This window comes from Achroia grisella, unplaced genomic scaffold (assembly GCF_030625045.1).
Source record: "Achroia grisella isolate CSIRO2021 unplaced genomic scaffold, CSIRO_AGI_Agris_v1 utg1239, whole genome shotgun sequence".
NCBI classification, from domain to species: domain Eukaryota; kingdom Metazoa; phylum Arthropoda; class Insecta; order Lepidoptera; family Pyralidae; genus Achroia; species Achroia grisella.
The window spans coordinates 660,711-680,526 of NW_026712602.1; the positions used below are offsets into that span (position 1 = coordinate 660,711).

At 32.6% G+C, this 19,816-nt stretch overlaps 2 protein-coding genes across 4 annotated transcripts; one reads left to right on the plus strand and one right to left on the minus strand.

The window, feature by feature from the left end:
• Positions 1-39: 39 nt before the first annotated feature.
• Positions 40-17,272, minus strand: LOC131854559 (DNA topoisomerase 2). The gene is made up of 19 exons (XM_059205676.1): positions 17,081-17,272; positions 14,370-14,598; positions 12,066-13,965; positions 11,705-11,844; positions 11,211-11,413; positions 10,509-10,657; positions 9,858-10,095; positions 9,097-9,254; positions 8,307-8,515; positions 7,728-7,865; positions 7,083-7,221; positions 6,669-6,792; positions 5,516-5,671; positions 5,076-5,222; positions 4,225-4,335; positions 3,757-3,931; positions 3,089-3,333; positions 2,177-2,367; positions 40-1,798 (listed from the first exon to the last, which is right to left on the minus strand). Exons 1-18 carry the CDS (start codon positions 17,093-17,095, stop codon positions 2,200-2,202), a joined length of 4,644 nt encoding a protein of 1,547 aa, XP_059061659.1. The 5' UTR covers positions 17,096-17,272; the 3' UTR covers positions 40-1,798; positions 2,177-2,199.
• Positions 17,273-17,701: 429 nt separating this feature from the next.
• On the plus strand, positions 17,702-19,581 carry LOC131854563 (transmembrane protein 223). 3 transcript variants are annotated; one of them, XM_059205678.1, is made up of 3 exons: positions 17,702-17,768; positions 17,953-18,365; positions 19,107-19,581. In XM_059205678.1, the coding sequence occupies exons 2-3, from the start codon at positions 17,975-17,977 to the stop codon at positions 19,397-19,399; spliced, it is 684 nt and encodes a 227-aa protein (XP_059061661.1). In that variant the 5' UTR covers positions 17,702-17,768; positions 17,953-17,974; the 3' UTR covers positions 19,400-19,581. The 3 variants fall into 3 exon arrangements, with proteins under 3 accessions (XP_059061661.1, XP_059061662.1, XP_059061663.1); XM_059205679.1 differs by lacking the exon at positions 17,702-17,768 and adding an exon at positions 17,818-17,835; XM_059205680.1 differs by lacking the exon at positions 17,702-17,768 and having other exon boundaries at positions 18,029-18,115; positions 18,198-18,365.
• The last annotated feature ends 235 nt before the right edge of the window (positions 19,582-19,816 follow it).

Sequence of the window (19,816 nt, forward strand, 5' to 3'; positions counted from 1 at the left end):
GACTGTCAGTGAAGAATAATAGAACTGAAACAACACAAGTATTTAAATTGTTCTTTTATTTACAAATAGTAATATTAACATTTCATGTATCGAAATATTAATAGAATACGAACGCAAATTACAGATTAACAAATTACGGTGCGCACACGCGCATTTCATAAAATTTTAGAAAATTCTCCAAACATTAATTGACGTAATACTAAATTTAATAAAATATTCATTAAATTATCTCAATTTGTACACATACGCCGGCGACAATACAAATTGTACAGTACTTATTGAATTACAACAAAAAATATATAAAAGACATACTGTGAGTAATAACACCACACAACATACATTGTCCGAGATTTAAATCTAATACAAATTAATTAAATTATGACATAAATAATAAAACAATAAACAAGAATATTATATCATTATGTTAAGATGAAAAACATAAGCAATTTTAAAAGCCGTGCATAATAATAATTAATAGAAAATAATTCTTGAATGTATAAAACAATTTATTGAAAGTACGATACAATATTATACTGATAGTCTTGGCACTTAGTCAAAATCTGAATACCTTTTATGATATTATATACGAACAAATTCAACCAGTCTAGGGATTCTAAATTTGTCGTATATTTTTATATATGTATAAAGTAATACAATTCGAGTGTTTATAAGAATTATAAATAGTAGTGTTTGAAATACGCTTTTATAACCATAAAGTATTTCAGTAACTGTAAATTTAAGTTAGAAATAAAAGATCATTTTCAAAGAGATTCAATATAAAACAATATTTGAGTTCACTCACAGTGTTAATGAAAACGTATACAATTATTGAGTCTTCATTTACAAATTTAATATTAATGCAGTGTTAAATCACAAGTAGTCACAAGTAACAAAATGTCTAGTACGAAAATAAATCAAGAAATAAATATAATTGAATAAAAATAATAATAGTTGAACAGACAGGCGGAGAATAGAAAATTTTCAAGATCATTATATGTACAATTGTCGAAAATTTTTAGTCTAAAACAAAACTTCAGAAAATCTTACATACGAACATGTCTAGCGGCCGCGCGCAAACACTTCACTTTAAACTACCTTACGTATGTATAAATATTACTTAACAGTAATTGTGCCTATTATATTTTGAGGTTATTAGGCGATCGACACACGTTACGGGTACAGCCGGTGGCGGATGCATAATCTCTGTACAAGTAGACACTTGTACTATTCTCATAAAACTCACATTGATGTATACAAATTATACTTGAAACAATTTCAAATATAAATAATTATTATATTACTGTCATATATGTATATCTGCTATGATATTTATATGGGAAATAAAATAAACAATGTATAAATTATGCGCTTGGATAATTCATGTATTTATCGAAATTTGACTATGCCTATCATTGGCTAGTTGGAAAACTTAATTTCATTGCCTACAGTCAGTTTCAATGACGTTTTTTTTATATTTAAAACAAGTCTACACTGACTATGCCACACGAAACCGCTGTACCACTTCCAAACGTGTAATCACACAGATACCCTCAGACATTAAAAACAGTCGACACACGCTTGTCACAATTCAAATTAAATATCACTGGCAACACATCGAGTCCACCACGTGATCACACTTCGTTGAGTCATAACGTTATCTGATAAATTTGTATAAAAATAATTCTGAATGTGATTAACGCATTATATTACAGTTCACGATCCGACCGTGTCAGCCGAATCTGCGCCTCTCTCGCTTTTATAAACAATCACCGCTCCGACTCAAATTGAAATACTGAATCTGAAACAATATTATTATTTAATAAAAAATTACCCTTTAAGACAATCTGGTCCCACGGTAAGCAGCTCACTGTTAGAAAGTTGCTGCTGTTTCTGGAACTATTTACTCTTTCCATTGTTTCGAAACCTCGGGTTGAAATAAAGGTGCGCTAAACGTTAAAATAGCGTTAAGCGGGGTCTTATTGTAATCCTATGAATATTATAAACGCAAAAGTTTGTGTGTATGGATGGATGTTTGTTACTCTTTCGCGCAGAAACTACTGAACGGATTTTGTTGATACTTTACAGTAATATAGCTTATCAGAATAACATATAGGCCACCACAATGTCATGCGGGTGAAACCGCGGGCACAGCTAGTAATAATAATAAGATAATCACCCAGGCATATTCCGGTGTGGCGTCTAGTCGGAGCCGGATTCTGAGCCGTCACTGAACTTGTACTTCTGAGCGGCCCGCGGCCGGGCGGATGTTCCGCGAGGTGCGACATCTTTCACAGCCTCCGCCTCTGAGCCCGACTCTGAGTCACTCCACTCCTTCTTAACTTTCTTGCGGGGATTCGCCTTCTTGTTCTGTGACAAAAATAAATACATACTAATTGTTCAGAATGATATTATTACATAGTATAAAACAAAGTCGCTGTCTATCCGTCCCTATGTATGCTTAAATCTTTAAAACTACGCAAAAGATTTTGAAACGGTTTTTTTAATAGATAGAATGATTCAATAGGAAGGTTTATATATATAATACATGTACACCTGTGCTAAGCCGGGGTGAGTAGTTAGTTACATACAAATACAAACTGCCAAATATCAAAGTTGACATAAATAAATAAATAGTTGCAGTAACGAACCAATCATAGTTATTAGAGCAGACCAGTCTCTACAAGCACACCCGCTCACAAGTATAAAAGGTAAGCCAGCCATCACAGCAATCATCTTACTAATATTATAAAAGTAAAGTTTATGAGTACAAATGGATAGATGGATGTTTGTTACTCTTTCACGCAAAAACTATTTAAGGAATTTTGATGTAACTACAATAATATAGCTTATACATAAGAACAACACATAGGCTATAAATTTCACGCAGGTGAAACAACCTCGGGTACAGCTAGTATTTAACATGTAAGGCATTTGATTACCTTGTTATTCAAAGCTTAAATTAAGTTTTATTTATTTTAAACTTTATTTTATTTTTATTTCAATAAGGACTATTTCTATATTTGTTGAACACAAGCGTAATAGCCATTTCATTATGACGAAAAATATATGCACATAGACTGGAGCCTACCTTTTTACTGTCAAATATACTATCATCGTCGCTGTCCTGGCTGAACACTGTCTTGGCAGGCCTCTTCTTGGTGTTCTTGGGTTCCTTCTCGGTGTGCAACTTCCGTTTCGGTGCAGCCTTCTTCTTGGGAGGCGAGTCTACCACCATCGGTTCATCGTCGCTCGTGGCATGCGAGTTGTGGTTCTGTTTAGGCTTCTCTGATTCTTCTTTCTTTGTGTCTTCGATTAGAGAATCAAATAGACAATCTGTAAAGTACATTAAAAAATAACTAATTAAATGTGACGAAATTCATAGGATAGGTCGTCCAGTGCTCCAAATTCGACCATAATTGATTTAAATTATAAGATTAAATATTATGTCAAAGACTATACTTCTATAGTCAGAGGTTTCACCAAAACTACACAGTGTAATCGAGTCTCAATTTGACCTTTAACAATAAACAAAAGTGTGTATATGCGTATGTTCTTATTTTTCATTGCTTTAATATATTTTTAAACCATAATTTAAAAAAAATAGCATTCTGCACTCCTCTATATAAACTATAAAAAAGGTATTTATAATAGTGTAAAAGTGTGATTGTGTGATTGTTACCAATCACACTTTAGTCCGTACACAAACTGTGGATACTTATTCACCAATTACATACATTTTTGTTTCAACAAACTCACCAGAATCCATTTCTGCGGGTTTCTTGTCAGCATTCTTCCTAACATTGAAGTCATCATCGTCGTCGCTGATGGATAACGCCCGCGGAGCCTCCGTGTCGGACCCCACCTTATTATCATGAAGCTCAACATCTGAATCTGACGATGAGTCTTCTGAACCATCCTTATATTTTTGTACCTGTTTATTTAAAAATAAAGATTAATATATTTTTTCAAATTAGACTATAATAATATATCTGGAATCTGGTGGTGTGTGGTGCGCGTGGTGTGCGCGGTGTGCGTGGTGTGCGTGGTGTGCGTGGTGTGCGTGGTGTGCGTGGTGTGCGTGGTGTGCGTGGTGTGCGTGGTGTGCGTGGTGTGCGTGGTGTGCGTGGTGTGCGTGGTGTGCGTGGTGTGCGTGGTGTGCGTGGTGTGCGTGGTGTGCGTGGTGTGCGTGGTGTGCGTGGTGTGCGTGGTGTGCGTGGTACTGACGTTGGCGGCGGCGCGGCGGGCCTGTGGTCGCGGGCGCGGCGCGGGCGGCGGCAGGCTGCCGGTCTCCGAGTCCGACCCGGAGCCCGAGCTGCCGCTGAACGACGTCTTCTTCTACAACACAACAGACATACACATGTCAATAACTTGTTCATGTATAGTACTTATATCTTTACACAGTATAAACAAAATCGCCATCTACTAGACAACTGATAGGAATACATAGATACATACATCTTTATATAGTATAAAATTAAGTAGCATTCGCTGTCTGTTTGCTTATGTATCTTTTAAATTGCGCAAAGGATTTTAATTCAGAAATAAATAGTATGATTCAAGAGAAAGATTTCTATGTATAATACATGCATGTTACAGTATAAAACAAGCAGACATATTAAAAGATTTGTAATGCATCCAAAACCAGGACGAGTTGCTAATGTATGTAAAATATATTCATAATTTCCTTGCATCCCATTATTTTAGGTCCACACAGTATGTCCTCTTCTTCCACTAATCATATCTGACCTTACTATATTCTTATACATAACATCTTTCACACAATGCATACATATTTTTTTATGATTCTCTCCCTTACAATGTATATCTACTTTCATGTTAAATACTTTCTTTAAAACATCTTCCTATCTCCTCTGCCTAACATTATGTATATTTAATTATTTCTACAACAAAAAATATTAAAACCTTGATAAATAAATATATAACTGACATAAACAACTTACGCACTATCAGAACTTCATTTACGATGTTCTACATGGAACATTTTTATTATACCTCTTGACATGAAAGAAAATGTTACTCTAGATAGCAGGTATATAGTATTGATAATTACATACCTTCTTAGGTTCCTTCTTGAAGTTAAGCTTCGTCTGTTTCATACCATCAGCTTTCTCAGTCTTCTCCGGTTTCTCCACTTTCTCCTTCTTCACCCGCGCTTTCGGCTTCTTCTCGCCACTTGATGGACTTATTCCTGTTGGATCATCCTGCAATCAAGCATTAAGTTAACACAACAGTGTAGGATATTTTACAAGCTTAGGACTTTATATTATGCTGCATGAATTGTCCAGGGTTGTTCTTATTATTATTAAATACTCTTATAATGACAAAAATAAAACATTATTTAAATTATTAACCGGGTCTTAACACGAATAATTTTATGGCAAATAAAGGTATTTACATAATGTATTACATTAATTATTTAAATAATGTATATTAAACACGAATGTTTAAAATTAACTAAAAATAAAGCAGGATAATTTTGAACATCACTACTTACAGGATCATACTCCTTTTTGTGTTCTTTCCTGGACTTCGCCTTTTCAGCAGCTTGGATTCTCTTTATGAGGTCCTCGGATATCTTGGGCTCTATACGTCTGCCGTTGTCCGATGGTATGATATCCATTAGAGACTTGCGATTCTTCTTATTGGCAGCCTAATAACAACAAACAAATTAAATACAAAGAAAGCTTTAAGAAGCCTAGAACCTAAATCATATGATGATAACTTGATCAAATATGTATGGCAATAATTGTACATGCACGGGATTTTCATTTAACGTTAGATGAAGAAACCTATATGTATATGTAATTAACATAGGCAAACTGTCTTCTGGACTGTAAGCGAAAAAACTTTACGTTCATAACGGTCTTGAGAAAGGTCCTTATTATTATTTTTATTTTCGTATTCAGAACCATTGCTTGAATACTATATATTATTATGTATAAATTTGTGTAATCTTACCTTCATTCTCTCCATCTATTCGTGTGTAAGCATTAAAAGATATGTTTTTATGAGATGTGTTCATTGTGTACGAGCTAGCATCATACATTATTTCGCAACATTAACATTTCATATTTAACCAAAAATCAGTTTGCATTGCGTGGCCAAATGCGAACTGATTAATAAATAAAATAAAATAATGTATGATGCTTGTTTGTACACAGTGCATAACAAATTATAAAAAAAAATAACAAATTAATATTAACCAAATATATACAAGCAGTACAAGAGACGAAGCTAGTAAATAGAGATGATCATATATAAGACAGATTAAAATACTAAATGATATTGTGGAATTACCATATAATAATTTAAAAACTTCTGTTAAAACATTTACTCACCAAAGCCTATTTAGTCACTATATGATTATTAAAATGACAAATGTGATGGCGGTAGGTGTTCATTAGCATATTCAAAATTTAGAAAATGTTAAACATAGATACCTAAAAAGTGAATAATGTTAACAGATAACTTTAAAAACAACAACAGATCTGATTCTTACCACTTCTCAACTTAAAAGATTACAATATCATATATAATCATACCTTCTTAAAACTCTAAAATGTGATTACATCAATAAATGATTAATAAATGAAGAATGTTTAAATAACTCTACATAGTACAATGGAGAAGACATATGTGGTACATACCAGTGCTTTGGAAGTCTTCTTGTTAACACCGAGCTCCTCCTGCCGCTCCTGTTCCTCAACCTCGTCCAGCTTCAACAGGAGAGCGTCCAGATCCTCGCGCCACAGCATCGGAGGGGTCTTCGCTCTGCGAAGTTTCAAATCAATAAATTCATTTATCATATATAATTTTATCTTCCACACTACTCAAAATGTGAGAAAAATACAAAGTAAACTTTACGGATTGCATAAAAGATGATTTAAAATTGAGGAAATAACTAAAGTGATTGAAATAAATGAAACTGAAATGATAAAATTTTATCTTACATTAACACATAGGACTTTTTTTTATCAAAATAAATGCAGACAAGTCAGTGGAAAATATATAGTAATCACAGATGATGAGAGATGTGTGAGAAATTAATGGAAAATATTTACTTGAGTGCAGTGAGTTCTGCAAGTTTCTGATCCCTCTGTTTGAGCAGTTCTTCTTTCTTCTCTCTGGTAAGCATCCACATGGACATACCCAGCAGATAGTTGAACTTTTTCACTTCTTTCAACTGCTGGAATGCTTTTTCTGTAAATATTATAAAATGTTATTATTGTTATAATGAAATTATATAAGTGTTAAGCACTGACATTCAACAATAATTTCTTGAACATAATGTTTAACACCATACAAGTGTTGAAAAAAAAAACACTAAATTCAAATTAAAATAATCATTATAAATCTATATTTTATAGTAATTAGTTAGCTGAATATCAGTTTAAAAACTTAAGTGTGAATTAAATATGAAAAAAAAGAATTTAATAGCCTCTAGTTGCAATGACTATTTAATTGAATTATCAAGCAAATATGAACCTTAATGAAAAGACTAGAGATATTTTGTCAGTATCAGAGAATATTTAACTTACTTTTTTGTAATTGAAATGGCAATTAAGTTGATGGGTCATCTGATGATATGTGGTAAACATCACATAACATACACTCTTTTTAGAAGGAATAAGCTCTTTTCTTGAAGGTATTTTTATTACAGTGACAATTGCACATATGCAGTTTACATATTTAATTACAAATGTTACCTGGATCAACTGGTTTGCCTTTCTCTTCGGGTTCAGCTTCTTCCTCAGATTCCACAGGCTCATCATCTGCTACGTTCTCTAAACCCTGCATCTTTGCAGCGCGTTTCTTCCACTCCGCAATCGGGTCCGGCGCATATCCTGAACATTATAAAAATATACATATGTAGATATGTATGTTCTTTTAATCAAGTTTTTTTATATGTTAATTGTTACACATATGACCAAAATATCATATTTATGATACTGAAATTACAACATAATAACAATTTTACTGTAATATGGGGTTTAATATATTTTCTGGAGAGAAACTAATTTTGATCAAGAAAATATCAAACCGCGAAGGGCGTCTCTTGATTTCATTAATTTTCAAGGTATTTTCACCACTAGGCAGAAATAATATTCGATACACAAAGTCTCTAGGATTATTTTTACATATTTTATCAGAGTTTCTATTACTATCACTAGCCAGAATTTATGCTACAGCCAGTCTTTAGTGTTATTAAATTTAAACCCAGTCCAGGTAGAAAGCTAAGTCACTGTATATAGCGACGGTACATGCAATACTAAAAAAAAAATCACCTCTCTTAATCAGTTCTTCCACCATTGCCTTCCGCTTCTTGTTCTCGACAACCAGGCCTTTGTCGCATTTCTCTAGGATGAACCGCGCTTGGTTCGACAATTTATCGGCCTCTGCTTGTAGCTGACCTTCCAAGTAATCCTTCCGGCGCAGATAGTATCTTAATCGGATGTCGTAGAACACTCTCAGGATCTCTTCTACTTTCTCGTATCTAGAGTTTATATATTTCATTAAACGAGTATACAATAGTGATAACAATCAAATATAGTATGATGTAATTTATACCACCTAAGTATATAAATTAATTATAATAATAGTTTGTTCAGCATAGCATAATAAAGAGGAAGGAGAGGAGGGAAATATAAAGGTACTTAAAAACTATAATAAATATTGCGCTATAAGCTGAAAGGGCCTCTACTGAGCTAGTGCCGCAGCATGTCACTGCAGTACAGATTTTCAGTGAAGTCTACTCAAAAAAAAGAAATAGCATTCTTGATATATATATTTTATTTTAAATATAATAAAATGAAATATAAGAGTAAGTTTCGATGTGTAATCATTGAAGAAAAATATACAAGGATAAAATTTCTAAATGTATTTTTTTTTATTATTTATTTCTATATTAAACAAGAGACATAATTGTGTAATATAACTAGAATTCAATACATGTAATATATTATATAACAACTACTGTATTCATCTGCCATGTATAGGGGTTTTTGTACTTGGAGCATATCTTTTTTATATAAAACATTATAGATGTAACTGATTTATTTTAATGTCTAAACTTACTTGTTTAAGCAGTTGTTGTGATCAAACGCGTTCATGCAAGTCATAGATATGGTGGTCTGCAGTTTGAACACTTTATGTATGCCTTCAGATTCCACTTCAAATAGTTTTCCAGGCAGGAGTGATACCACAAAACGGACAGTTGTATCTGTGTTGTATTCCTGAAATGGATTTTAATTACAGTCAAGTGTCAAGAGATGAAACAGTTAGAGAAGAAGTAATACACAGAACAAGAGCATATAGAGATCATATAAGGGTGCATGCTATATCCTTGCAACAGCACTATGTGAGCCAGTGAACTCCTATATGTTACTGTATATTTATTTGAAATAACATTTATTCAAAAGATCTACACGCAAGTTCCTTGTTCGTTCTTGTCATAAGTCTGCGGTCCAAATAAGTAAAAAAAACATGACTACTAAAAACCGCTTATATAAAGTTTATTAGAATAAAGATTATTTGTATGTCTGCTTGCAAAAAATCTCATAAATTCTCATACAAGTTCTAGTACGTAGTAAGCTTCCAATGAATTTTCATCATTCAAAATTAATACTTACATTTTAAATTATAATAATGATTTTTAACAATAACAACACTAATCTAGAGAAGGATCCACTATAGGATAAAAGACTGTCTGCAGTATTATTTTTACTTACAAGTTCAACAGTCTGCTTCTTTGTCAATAATATTGATATACCATGTTGATAATCATAGAAGGTACCTTTTCATTATTTAGAAGATTTATAGAATAGTTGTTTCCTTACCCTATATTCCGATATGAGCGGCTTCACTTTGTCAGTACCCAGCAAAGGTTCTAGAACATTCTCCTTATAATTCTGTGTCCATGTACCAATTGGAAGTTCTGTGATTTCTATTTTGTCATTGGGCAATACAGCGGCCTCGCCGGATATGACGTATTTATCGCCAAACCCTTCAATGGTGCCGCGGAAGTTTTTGTACCAGGGATGCATCGGCTTGGGTTCCTCGCCATCGAGCATGCGACTGTAAATAATGAATTGCTGTAGTTTATTCCACAAAGAAAATTAAATAATATTTTAATCAACTATTAACCTTAATGATAATATCCCTAAAAATATCACACTACACCATCTAAACTCAAGTTAAGCCAAACTTATATATATAAGTAGAAAATATCCAGGACAATACAAAAAAATCATACACAATGCTAATACAAATGTTTGCACCATGCAAGGAATTGGACCTGCAACCATTGGACCTGCAACCATTGGAATTAAGCTGATTAACCACTAGACTAGATCCCAAAAAAATATTTAAGTATATCTGTCAACTGTCAAGTACCCATAATAGAAGCTCTGCTTAAAGGGCGTGGATGGCGCTGTGTGAATTGTCCCGAGCTATTATTATTATGATTATATAATTTTTACTTTACTTACCGTATATTTTCAACAATATCCCTTGGATTGTAGTTAGGTATCTTGGTGGACCAGCCTGTACCGATACCCTCAGCTCCATTCACCAACACCATTGGGATAATGGGTATATAATGAACCGGCTCAATTTTCTGGTTGTCTTCAAATTCATGCTGAGAAAATATTCAATTATACTTAAAATAGACTAATAAGCATAAAAATAAAAAAAATGTTTTTTAATTATCTATTAAAAATTTTACTAATATTATAAACGCGAAATTTTGTGAGTGGATGGATGGTTGATGTTGCTCTTTCACACAAAAACTACCGAATGGATTTTTGAGAAATTTTACAATAATATAGCTTATACATCAGAATAATATAGTTTATAAATTTCACGCAGGTGAAACCACGGGCACAACTAGTGTATAATACATTTTTAATAACTCCAAAACAAAAGTGCCTCTTTTCTAATTTCAAATCTACCTAAGATTATGAATGCACACTACATTACTTATATTTTCCGTGTGTACATTTCTTATGCTTTCATGCCTTAAATACTGAACCAAACATGAAATTATGCATATATACCTATATACATATATACCGACAAAACTAGATCGAAACATTATTTTTAAATTTAGTATCTTCAAAATAGACGGTAGGTAATAAAAAAAATATTATCCCAAAAACACAAACGATAATTAAGATATTAAAGGAACTTACAATCAGCAACGGATCATCATGTGGATGGAATATAAGTCTTGTGAGCTGCGACATAAGAGTGAAAATGTAACGAGGACTCGCAGAATCCTTGCCTCCGCTGAGTCGAGTACCAAACTGACCGCGCGGCTGCAGTAAGTTGATGTTGTTGGAACCTACGTAGTTCTGGGCCAAGTTCACGATGGTCATTGCGAGTGATTGTTCACCTGAAAATAACATGACATAATACTAATATTATAAAGCTGAAGAGTTTGTTGTATGAACGCGCTAATCTCAGGAGCTATTAATCCGAATTGAAAAATTATTTGTGTTGGGTATTCCATTTGTCGAGAAAGGCTTTAAGCTGTATAACATTACGCTACGAGCAATAGAAGCGAAGCATTAATCAGTGAAAATTTTGCAAAAACGGAAAATTGTTCATATTTGAGGATCATTAAATCAATCAATAGATTAACAACCAGAGTTTTGAAATTTTCCTATACATAAGTCATAATTACCGTGATGGTAAGCAGAATGTTCGGCGACGGAACCCGCCAGCTGGGCCACTTTAACTTCGCGTTTGTCGTTACGTTTTATACACGTAAAGATCACTTTCCGTTGACCAGGCTTCAAACCATCTATCATTGAAGGAATCGACCTGAAAATTGAGTAGAAAAATAACAAATCCAAAGATGTTCAAAGAAATCAAATATACATATTTAAAATAATATACGAAAAATGAATACAAATCAACAGTTAGGAAAAAACTAGTTACATTTTAAAATGTTATCTGAAATAAATTACAGTAGTAATCGTAGTTTAGAGAATACTTTAGCACATTTTTTTACCAACTGTTGAATATGACAACTGGATACCTACCTCACATTGTCACCATTGGAGAAGAGAACCAACTCCAAATTTACAAAATCCGAATAGGTGACAGCTTTAGTTTCCTTTGTGTATAAATATCTTTCCGGGAGACCAATCTCCTTTCTTCTCTTCACTTCGTCCATGTGACTTGTCAACCACTCCTTACGTTGGTCTGCCCCCTTCTTTGAAAATGCCAGTTCAATATGGTGATCATCAGTCGTACCACTGTACTTAAACCTTATTCTATGCCTATCCATATTCTGAAAGTATTCTTTAGCCTCCTTTGATGTGGAGGTACCCAAACCTTTGTAGTATTTGATATTATAGGTGTGATGGTTGTCTGTATCTTTCTTCCATTCTTCAAATTCAGGCAAAGAGTAAAATGATATCTCTTTATCTTTCTTAGTAGCTTTCACAATCGGTGTGATGAATTCCTCTAAAAACGGCAATTTGAGCAGTTCGGGCCAATTATGATGAATGAAATTGATGATCAAACCTTTGATATGCGAACCGTCCTGATCCTGATCAGCCATAATCATCACTTTGCCATATCTCAAAGACTTCAAGTCATCCATCGAGTTGTATTTTTTCTTATATTGTAACCCGAGGATTTTTATCAAGTTATTAATTTCCACATTCTCAAGCACCTGCTTGTGTGACGCGTCTCGTACGTTTAAAGGTTTACCCTTCAATGGGAATACTCCATAATGATCCCTGCCTACTACACTAAGTCCAGATACAGCCAAAGTTTTGGCTGAGTCTCCCTCAGTAAGAATTAAGGTGCAGAGATGCGCATTCCTCGTACCTGCGTCGTTTGCGTCCTCTAATTTGGGTATACCTTTAAGTTTACTCTGTTTCTTACCTGATGCCTTCACCAGTTCAGTTTGTGCCTTAAATTTAGCCCAATTCAATACAGACTCCACCAGTCCAGATTTGCTAACACCAGTTATAAATTTCTCAGAGAAATTACATTTCGATCCAAAGCTTTTCGCTTGAAGTGTCATGTTCTCTTTTGTTTGAGAGTCAAAGGTCGGGTTTACAATGAGACAATTTACGAACATCCACATATGATATTTTATTTGAGAAGGCTTGATATTCACACCTCCTTTATTTTTCTTTTTTAATACTTCTTGAAGACTCTTTACAACGCTATCAGATACAGTATCAATATGTTTGCCACCTTTAGTGGTAGCTATTGAATTTACAAATGAAACCTGTTGAAAACCACTGTCTGATAATGTAAGTGCGACCTCCCAGCGGTCGTTTACTTTCTCATATACTACTTTCAATGGTTGCCCATTTTCATCTTCCTTGCCTTTTATGTATAAATCTACATAGTCCTTAAATTTGTTTATTTTCAAACGTTCCCCATTTAAATATACTTTGACGCCTTGTGAGGACGCTGCTACGTCGTACGCGCGTCGCTTCATCAAGGCGACAATATCGTCCTCAAGTTTTTCCATTTTAAACTTAGCCAAATCTGGGCTAAATGTCACTTTTGTAAAATCGTCATCTTTTCCTGCTTCCTTAACCTTCGGTTCTGAAGCTTTCGTCATGTTGGATCCCCAGGTTTGCTTAAAATGTTTTTTATATTGTTTAGAGGCAGTTTCAACTGTAAACTTAGTTGAGAAAATGTTACAAAGTTTGGCACCGTAACCATTTCTTCCTCCCGTCACTTTTTCCTCTTCATCATTGTAGTTTGATGAGGTTAATAAATGTCCAAAAATCATGGTGGGCACATACATTTTCTCTTCCTTATGCATTACCACAGGAATGCCGCAGCCGTTATTATATATTGAAATTGTGTTCAACTCTTGATTTATGTCAATTCTTATTACGTCCATTTTTGAGTCTCTTTGTTTATTATCAGCTGCATTCACTAAAATTTCGTCATATATTTTGTATAAACCTGTAAAGGAAATAATTTTTGAGTCAGTGACATCACCTCTATTTATAATTTTATAAAATTACTAGCTGTCCCGGCAAACGTTGTTTTGCCTTAAAATAAAATAAATTTAGGGATGGACTACCCCTAACATTTAGGGGGATGAAAAATAGATGTTGGCCGATTCTCAGACCTACTCAATACGCTCACAAATTTCATGAGAATCGGTCAAGCCATTTCGAAGGAGTATGGGAACCAAAACTGTGACACGAGAATTTTATATATAAGATCTACTTTATGCATTATATAAATATGTTATTACATATCTACAACAAATTTGTATAGAATTAAGTAAGGCCACTGAAATGTTCCATAAACTTATTCTCTGTAGTAAATTTCCAATATGCTGTATATAAAAGACCATATACCTGGCACAAAATTGAGCTCCCTTTGTACCATGCATTCCTTTGTCTTGTCATACACCCACATTGTCTCTGTGGCCCGTTCAACAGACCCAATGTATGTGTCAGGTCGGAGCAGAATATGCTCCAATTGTGATTTCTTTTGGTAGATCTTCTCAATCGTAGCCTTTTGTCCTTTGGCAGGAGGCGCAGCCTCCACTGTGCCATTCTGGGTATTCATCTTGTTAAACATAGTCTGTAAACATGTATCTTGCATATTAGGATGTTAACAAATTATTGTAATGTAAATCATGGATATAAGCATCCTAAATATAATACAGTTTTGTAGAATAAATATAGTGTATACAAGTAAATAGTTTTGTGTAAATTAGACTAACAAAATGGCTATTGCTAATTCAGTTACAGTATGATTTGGTAGGGGTAAAAGGGATAAATGAACACAGAATTAACATTATCTCCTTGAGTAGAGAATTTGGGTAATCACAGTGTGAATAAAACTAAAATATATTATAACAATTATTAAACTACATAGTATATATACTATATTAATTTAATAAATATGAGAATGTATCACACATTACATTCTATTTTCAGACCGCCTCAGTTATCTAGTGGTTTAGCATACCTCTTCATTTCCTATAGGTGCAGGTTCAATTTATCGCACAGTACAAATAGAATAGAATGAGAAGAACTGACAAGAAACTCAGCTCATATTATTTTTAAATGAATGTTGTACATATTTGCAATAATACAGATTCAAATAAACCTTAATATAAAATTGTATGTGAACCAGTAGTCATAAAGACAAATTAAATGTATCCAGAGGTTCATTGTTTCATACCAGAGATAGTATCATAATACAATACTACAAAATTATTTTTAAAATTAGTAGAAATTACAATTAATTAGGTTATTCAATTGTTATTGAATGGGACAAGTGCAGATGTAGATGGTAATGCAAAGTTAGACAATTTAGGATTTAATTAAAGGTAAGGGTAAAAAAAATTGTAATCCTATGCAGCACATTGAGGCAGCATACACAAGATACTGGCAGCAATGCTTTTCAATAGCCTAGTATTACTTATTGTATATAAATGATCTACTCTATTCTCTATTGTTCTCTCTATCTCTATTGTTAGTTTATTTACAATACTCACAAAGTACTCACAGTACATATTGCACCACTAAAATTTTTATTAGCAGTTTCTGGTGAATCATAAATTATGATTATTTTATCAACATACTGCTATTGTAAGCACTCACAACATGTCCATATCATGTTTATAAGTACCTTGAAATGTTTTTTAATTTACCTTTTTTAATATTCCAATTTTAAACTGTACACAATGGAATAAATGTAAATTTCCTTATCTGACTCACTAGATATCCTTCACAATAAAATTAAAAATAAAAACTCATATGGATTCCAATATTGTGAATATAAAATCCATATCATAAGATGTATGATAATAGTTGTACTGTCACTGACCTAGCAATGTCAAGATGTATGTACAGTCATGAGCAATAATATGTAAACACTGTGAGAAAGGCATTTTAGGCGTTGTGTTGTGGTAGGTTTTGTGTGTGACATTATTGGGAAATCCTATAGTTTTATATTACTGTATAATAATGTATAATCATAATTAGCACACAACTTTATTCACAAATACATAATTATATTTTTTTCAAGTATTATTAATAATTAAAATTTTATTATAATCAGTCAGAGAGGTCAGGGTATTAAAATGTTACAATAATATTATTAACATTCGTGTGTAAAAAATTTATGATGAATTAAAAATTGTAAACTTAAAAAATGTGATTTACTTCAATTTGTTTCTGCTTTTTTAATATAAATATTATTTAAAAGAGAAAATATGTCCTTTGTGACATTTTATGTTAAGCTGTGATACAGATTGATAATTTTCTAACTTTTTATTCGAACTACACTGTTACCAACGTCTTAATTGGCATGACTCTTTTTATTAAAATAAAATAATTGGTCCAGTCATATCAGAAACCGGCAAGAACATATAGACAGAATTTTTTTATATAAATTTATTTTATTGTTTTTTATTATCTAAGTACCTTAAATATCTTCATATGCACTTAGTAAAAAGCTATAGATGAAATTACAAAGGGTCACTTAGATTTTATTTATTTCTATAGATATATATATTATAATAAAAATGAATCAAGCAAACAATTCAGCACCTAATCATGAAGCAGACTGTACTTGTGTAGCATTAGTATGGTATTGATGTTCAGGTCTTTTTCAGACAATAATTTCTGCTATCATCTTAATTTAAAAAGTATAAAGCTGTTATAAGTTTCTGAACGTTTACATAAAAATACCCTTTTAAAAACAAATTATGTAAATGAAAGGTAGTTCAAACCGACCTTTACAAAAATTCTCAATGTTAAATAAAGTAATTTAGAAATTTATATGCTAATTGTAACGTGCACAGAATCAATATTGAATTGATATTATACATAGTCACTTCTTACTTTGTACGTAACATATTAATAAACAAGCTGATTTCAATATGCTCAAGAACATATTATTTTTACTGTCCTTATTATTACATATATAAACTACATATATTTCCAATAACAGAGGTATACAAGTAAGAAACTAAACATTAGCATATGGACTACAACAAATAATACATATTTGACCGTTACAACATAAAATGCCGCCAATAACCAGCGCTTACCTTTATATCAGCCATCTTGCTAAGAGTACATAAAAACCGTGAGCGATCAACGCTAAATGCTGTTTGCTTCAATATAAAGACAAAATTTAAGCTACCAATATTGGCTTTTCCAAAATATCATTTTTAAAATCGTAAATAACAATTTAGTAAAACTGAGATGAAAGGACGAAGACGCCGATGTTCTACCATAGACAACAGCTTAAATGTTTTTTAAAATGAAATTCTGTAATTGACAAAACATATTTTTTGTCTTTGGCCAGGTGAAAAAAAATAGAGACGATATGTGTAGTTGTAAGGTTTTAAATAATCATCCATGACTAAAGATACTCATTTTATTTTGTCAATTAGGTATTACAAGATTGTACAAACAAATTCAAATATCATCAGTAAAATCTTCTTATTTTGCAAACTTTACCGGCATGCAACATATTAAATATTATTTATAAAAAAGTTTCTGTCAACTAACAATCAATATTAAACTTTTTTATATTTATTCACACATCAATTGTTGATTTTCTAAGTTGGATTATTACATTATCAAAAATATACGAAATATAAAATGTTTTAGTTAAATATGTTTCCAAATAAGAATATCAAAGGATATTCATAATTTGACTGTTTGAAGAAATGTCTAGAAAACAAGAAACTAAAAATAACACTTATTTGTTGTTTTTCCCGATTATATAAGGTAGTAAACAACTCTAGTATATCAAAATTGTCAGCCAACTGTCAAATTAATGAAACTAAATTTAGAGGTTATAAAATCGTTCATATACACTATATTTGAAAATTGAATTTAATATAGATAGGGTTTTTAATATTTCCCGATCAAACACCGACTATTTAACGCTAGTACCGAATTCATATTTTAGGTTGTAAGGAAATTATTGAATCATGGTACTTTTGCCGTGTGCTATAAATACTTTAAGAAGGTGCATATCGCAGTCGCAGCGCTTCCTTCAGAACTACAGGGATTTTGTAAGAGGATCTCAAAAAGCGGCATTTAGTTCAGTAACTACCCGGACGATACATGATGTAAATACAAATGTAATAAAAGATGTTATTTTATTTAAATATGAAAATCCCAAGTTTTATATGTACATGAACGTTTTTGCAGTCGTCCAATATATGTTTTGGTCGTACTTAGGTATATTTGCATTTTCTTCGTTGAGGGATGCTCCGGTGGATGAATCTAAGATCACAGAGGACACCCCATGGTTTAGAAAGATAAATTTAGGAGAAAATAAATATAAAAATGGTTTAGGAATATTATCTGTAGCCATTGGTGAGTACTTAGTGCTTTATCGTTGATATTAATTATGTATGTACGTCACATAACATCACACTCTCAATATGTTGCCATTCCCAAGATAATGAGATGTCATGCCCCTAATCATTATCTATAATTTCACTGTATAAACTGCACACTCAACCAAAACAGCTTACAAATCAAGCTGCTTGGTGGCAGGCAGGCAGTATAGACAGATAACTTTTACAGTCTTCATTTGATTACTGATACTGGTGTTGGTGCTGTGATATTATAAATAGTGAGGTTATTATCACATATAAGAATTACACATGAATTTGTGTGTATGAAGATACAAATAAAATTCTTATCGGTCACATATACTGCATATCACATCTCTGTGAGTACCTGTATCAATTTCTGTTGCCAATAGTTTGTAACAAAGTTATCAGTTCTAAAATATGACAATGGAATTACAAGGTATGGAACAATAACAGCTTAGTCCTAGAAAAAAGTATCACTGATGTTAGATATTTAAAACCTATAAGGAGACAGATGGCACCAACAGATCACAAACCGTATATGGTGGAAACATATCAGAGAGGCATATCCCTAATAGTGGGCTCCCCCATGCTTCAGAAGAAAGATAAAGATTACATCGATCGCTTCAGTATTTAACTTAAATATTAAATTATACTTGAAATTTTTGCTCCTGTAGATTCCGTCTACTTATCTGTGCTATTATAATAGTGTTACTAATGTGAATGATGTTATTTACAGGCACAGGTTCCTTAGCAATCATATGGATGTACACATTAAAATCAGTTAGATTTCTAATCCTTAACAAAGGTGGGAGGCATTTAACATTTGTCACATATTCTCCATTTGGTAGAAATCGTATAATAAAGATACCCATTGAGAATGTATGCTGCAAAGAAAACAGGTCTAATGCAAGAGTTCAGTTGCCACTTAAAGTAAAGAATCAATGGATGCATTTTATGCTTGATATGAGGGGAGAGTTCAGGAATCCACTGCTATTTGATTCTACTGCTGGATTGATGAGGAGATGGTGAATATCAACATGCAGTAGGAGGCTGTGCTGTGGAATGGCTAGAACATCTTCGAAGATCCATTGGAGTGACAGTTCTCACTGACTCATCAAGTCAGGTGAATTTATGCTCTGGTTTCAAGTTTGTTCTCATATTCGAATAGCATTTATTCATTTTGTAAATAAAGTATATAGTTATATTGTTTACCAAGTATTTTTTCTTACCATTTTCCATTACAACATTAGTTCCAATTAATAACTATAAAGTTTTGTAACTCCAAACTAAACAAGAGATTATGTGTTTAAAACTAAATTCTCTTATGTTTCTGTACTACAGTTTTTGTCTAAGTTCTATCTCTGATGATGGTCCATGGTGGACAATCTCTAATTTATTTAATAACTTTTAGAACTTGATCACCCATCTCACTTTATTTTTATGAGA

Coding starts and splice junctions, on each gene's coding strand:
- LOC131854559 (XM_059205676.1), bottom strand. Junction 7,866..8,306: donor GGAAGAACTGATTAAGAGAG/GTGATTTTTTTT, acceptor TATAATGTTCAG/GATATGCGCCGGACCCGATT. Junction 5,223..5,515: donor ACAAAAAGGAGTATGATCCT/GTAAGTAGTGAT, acceptor GCTTGATTGCAG/GATGATCCAACAGGAATAAG.
- LOC131854563 (XM_059205678.1), top strand. CDS start 17,975: ATGGTACTTTTGCCGTGTGCTATAAATACTTTAAGAAGGTGCATATCG. Junction 18,366..19,106: donor AATATTATCTGTAGCCATTG/GTGAGTACTTAG, acceptor TGTTATTTACAG/GCACAGGTTCCTTAGCAATC.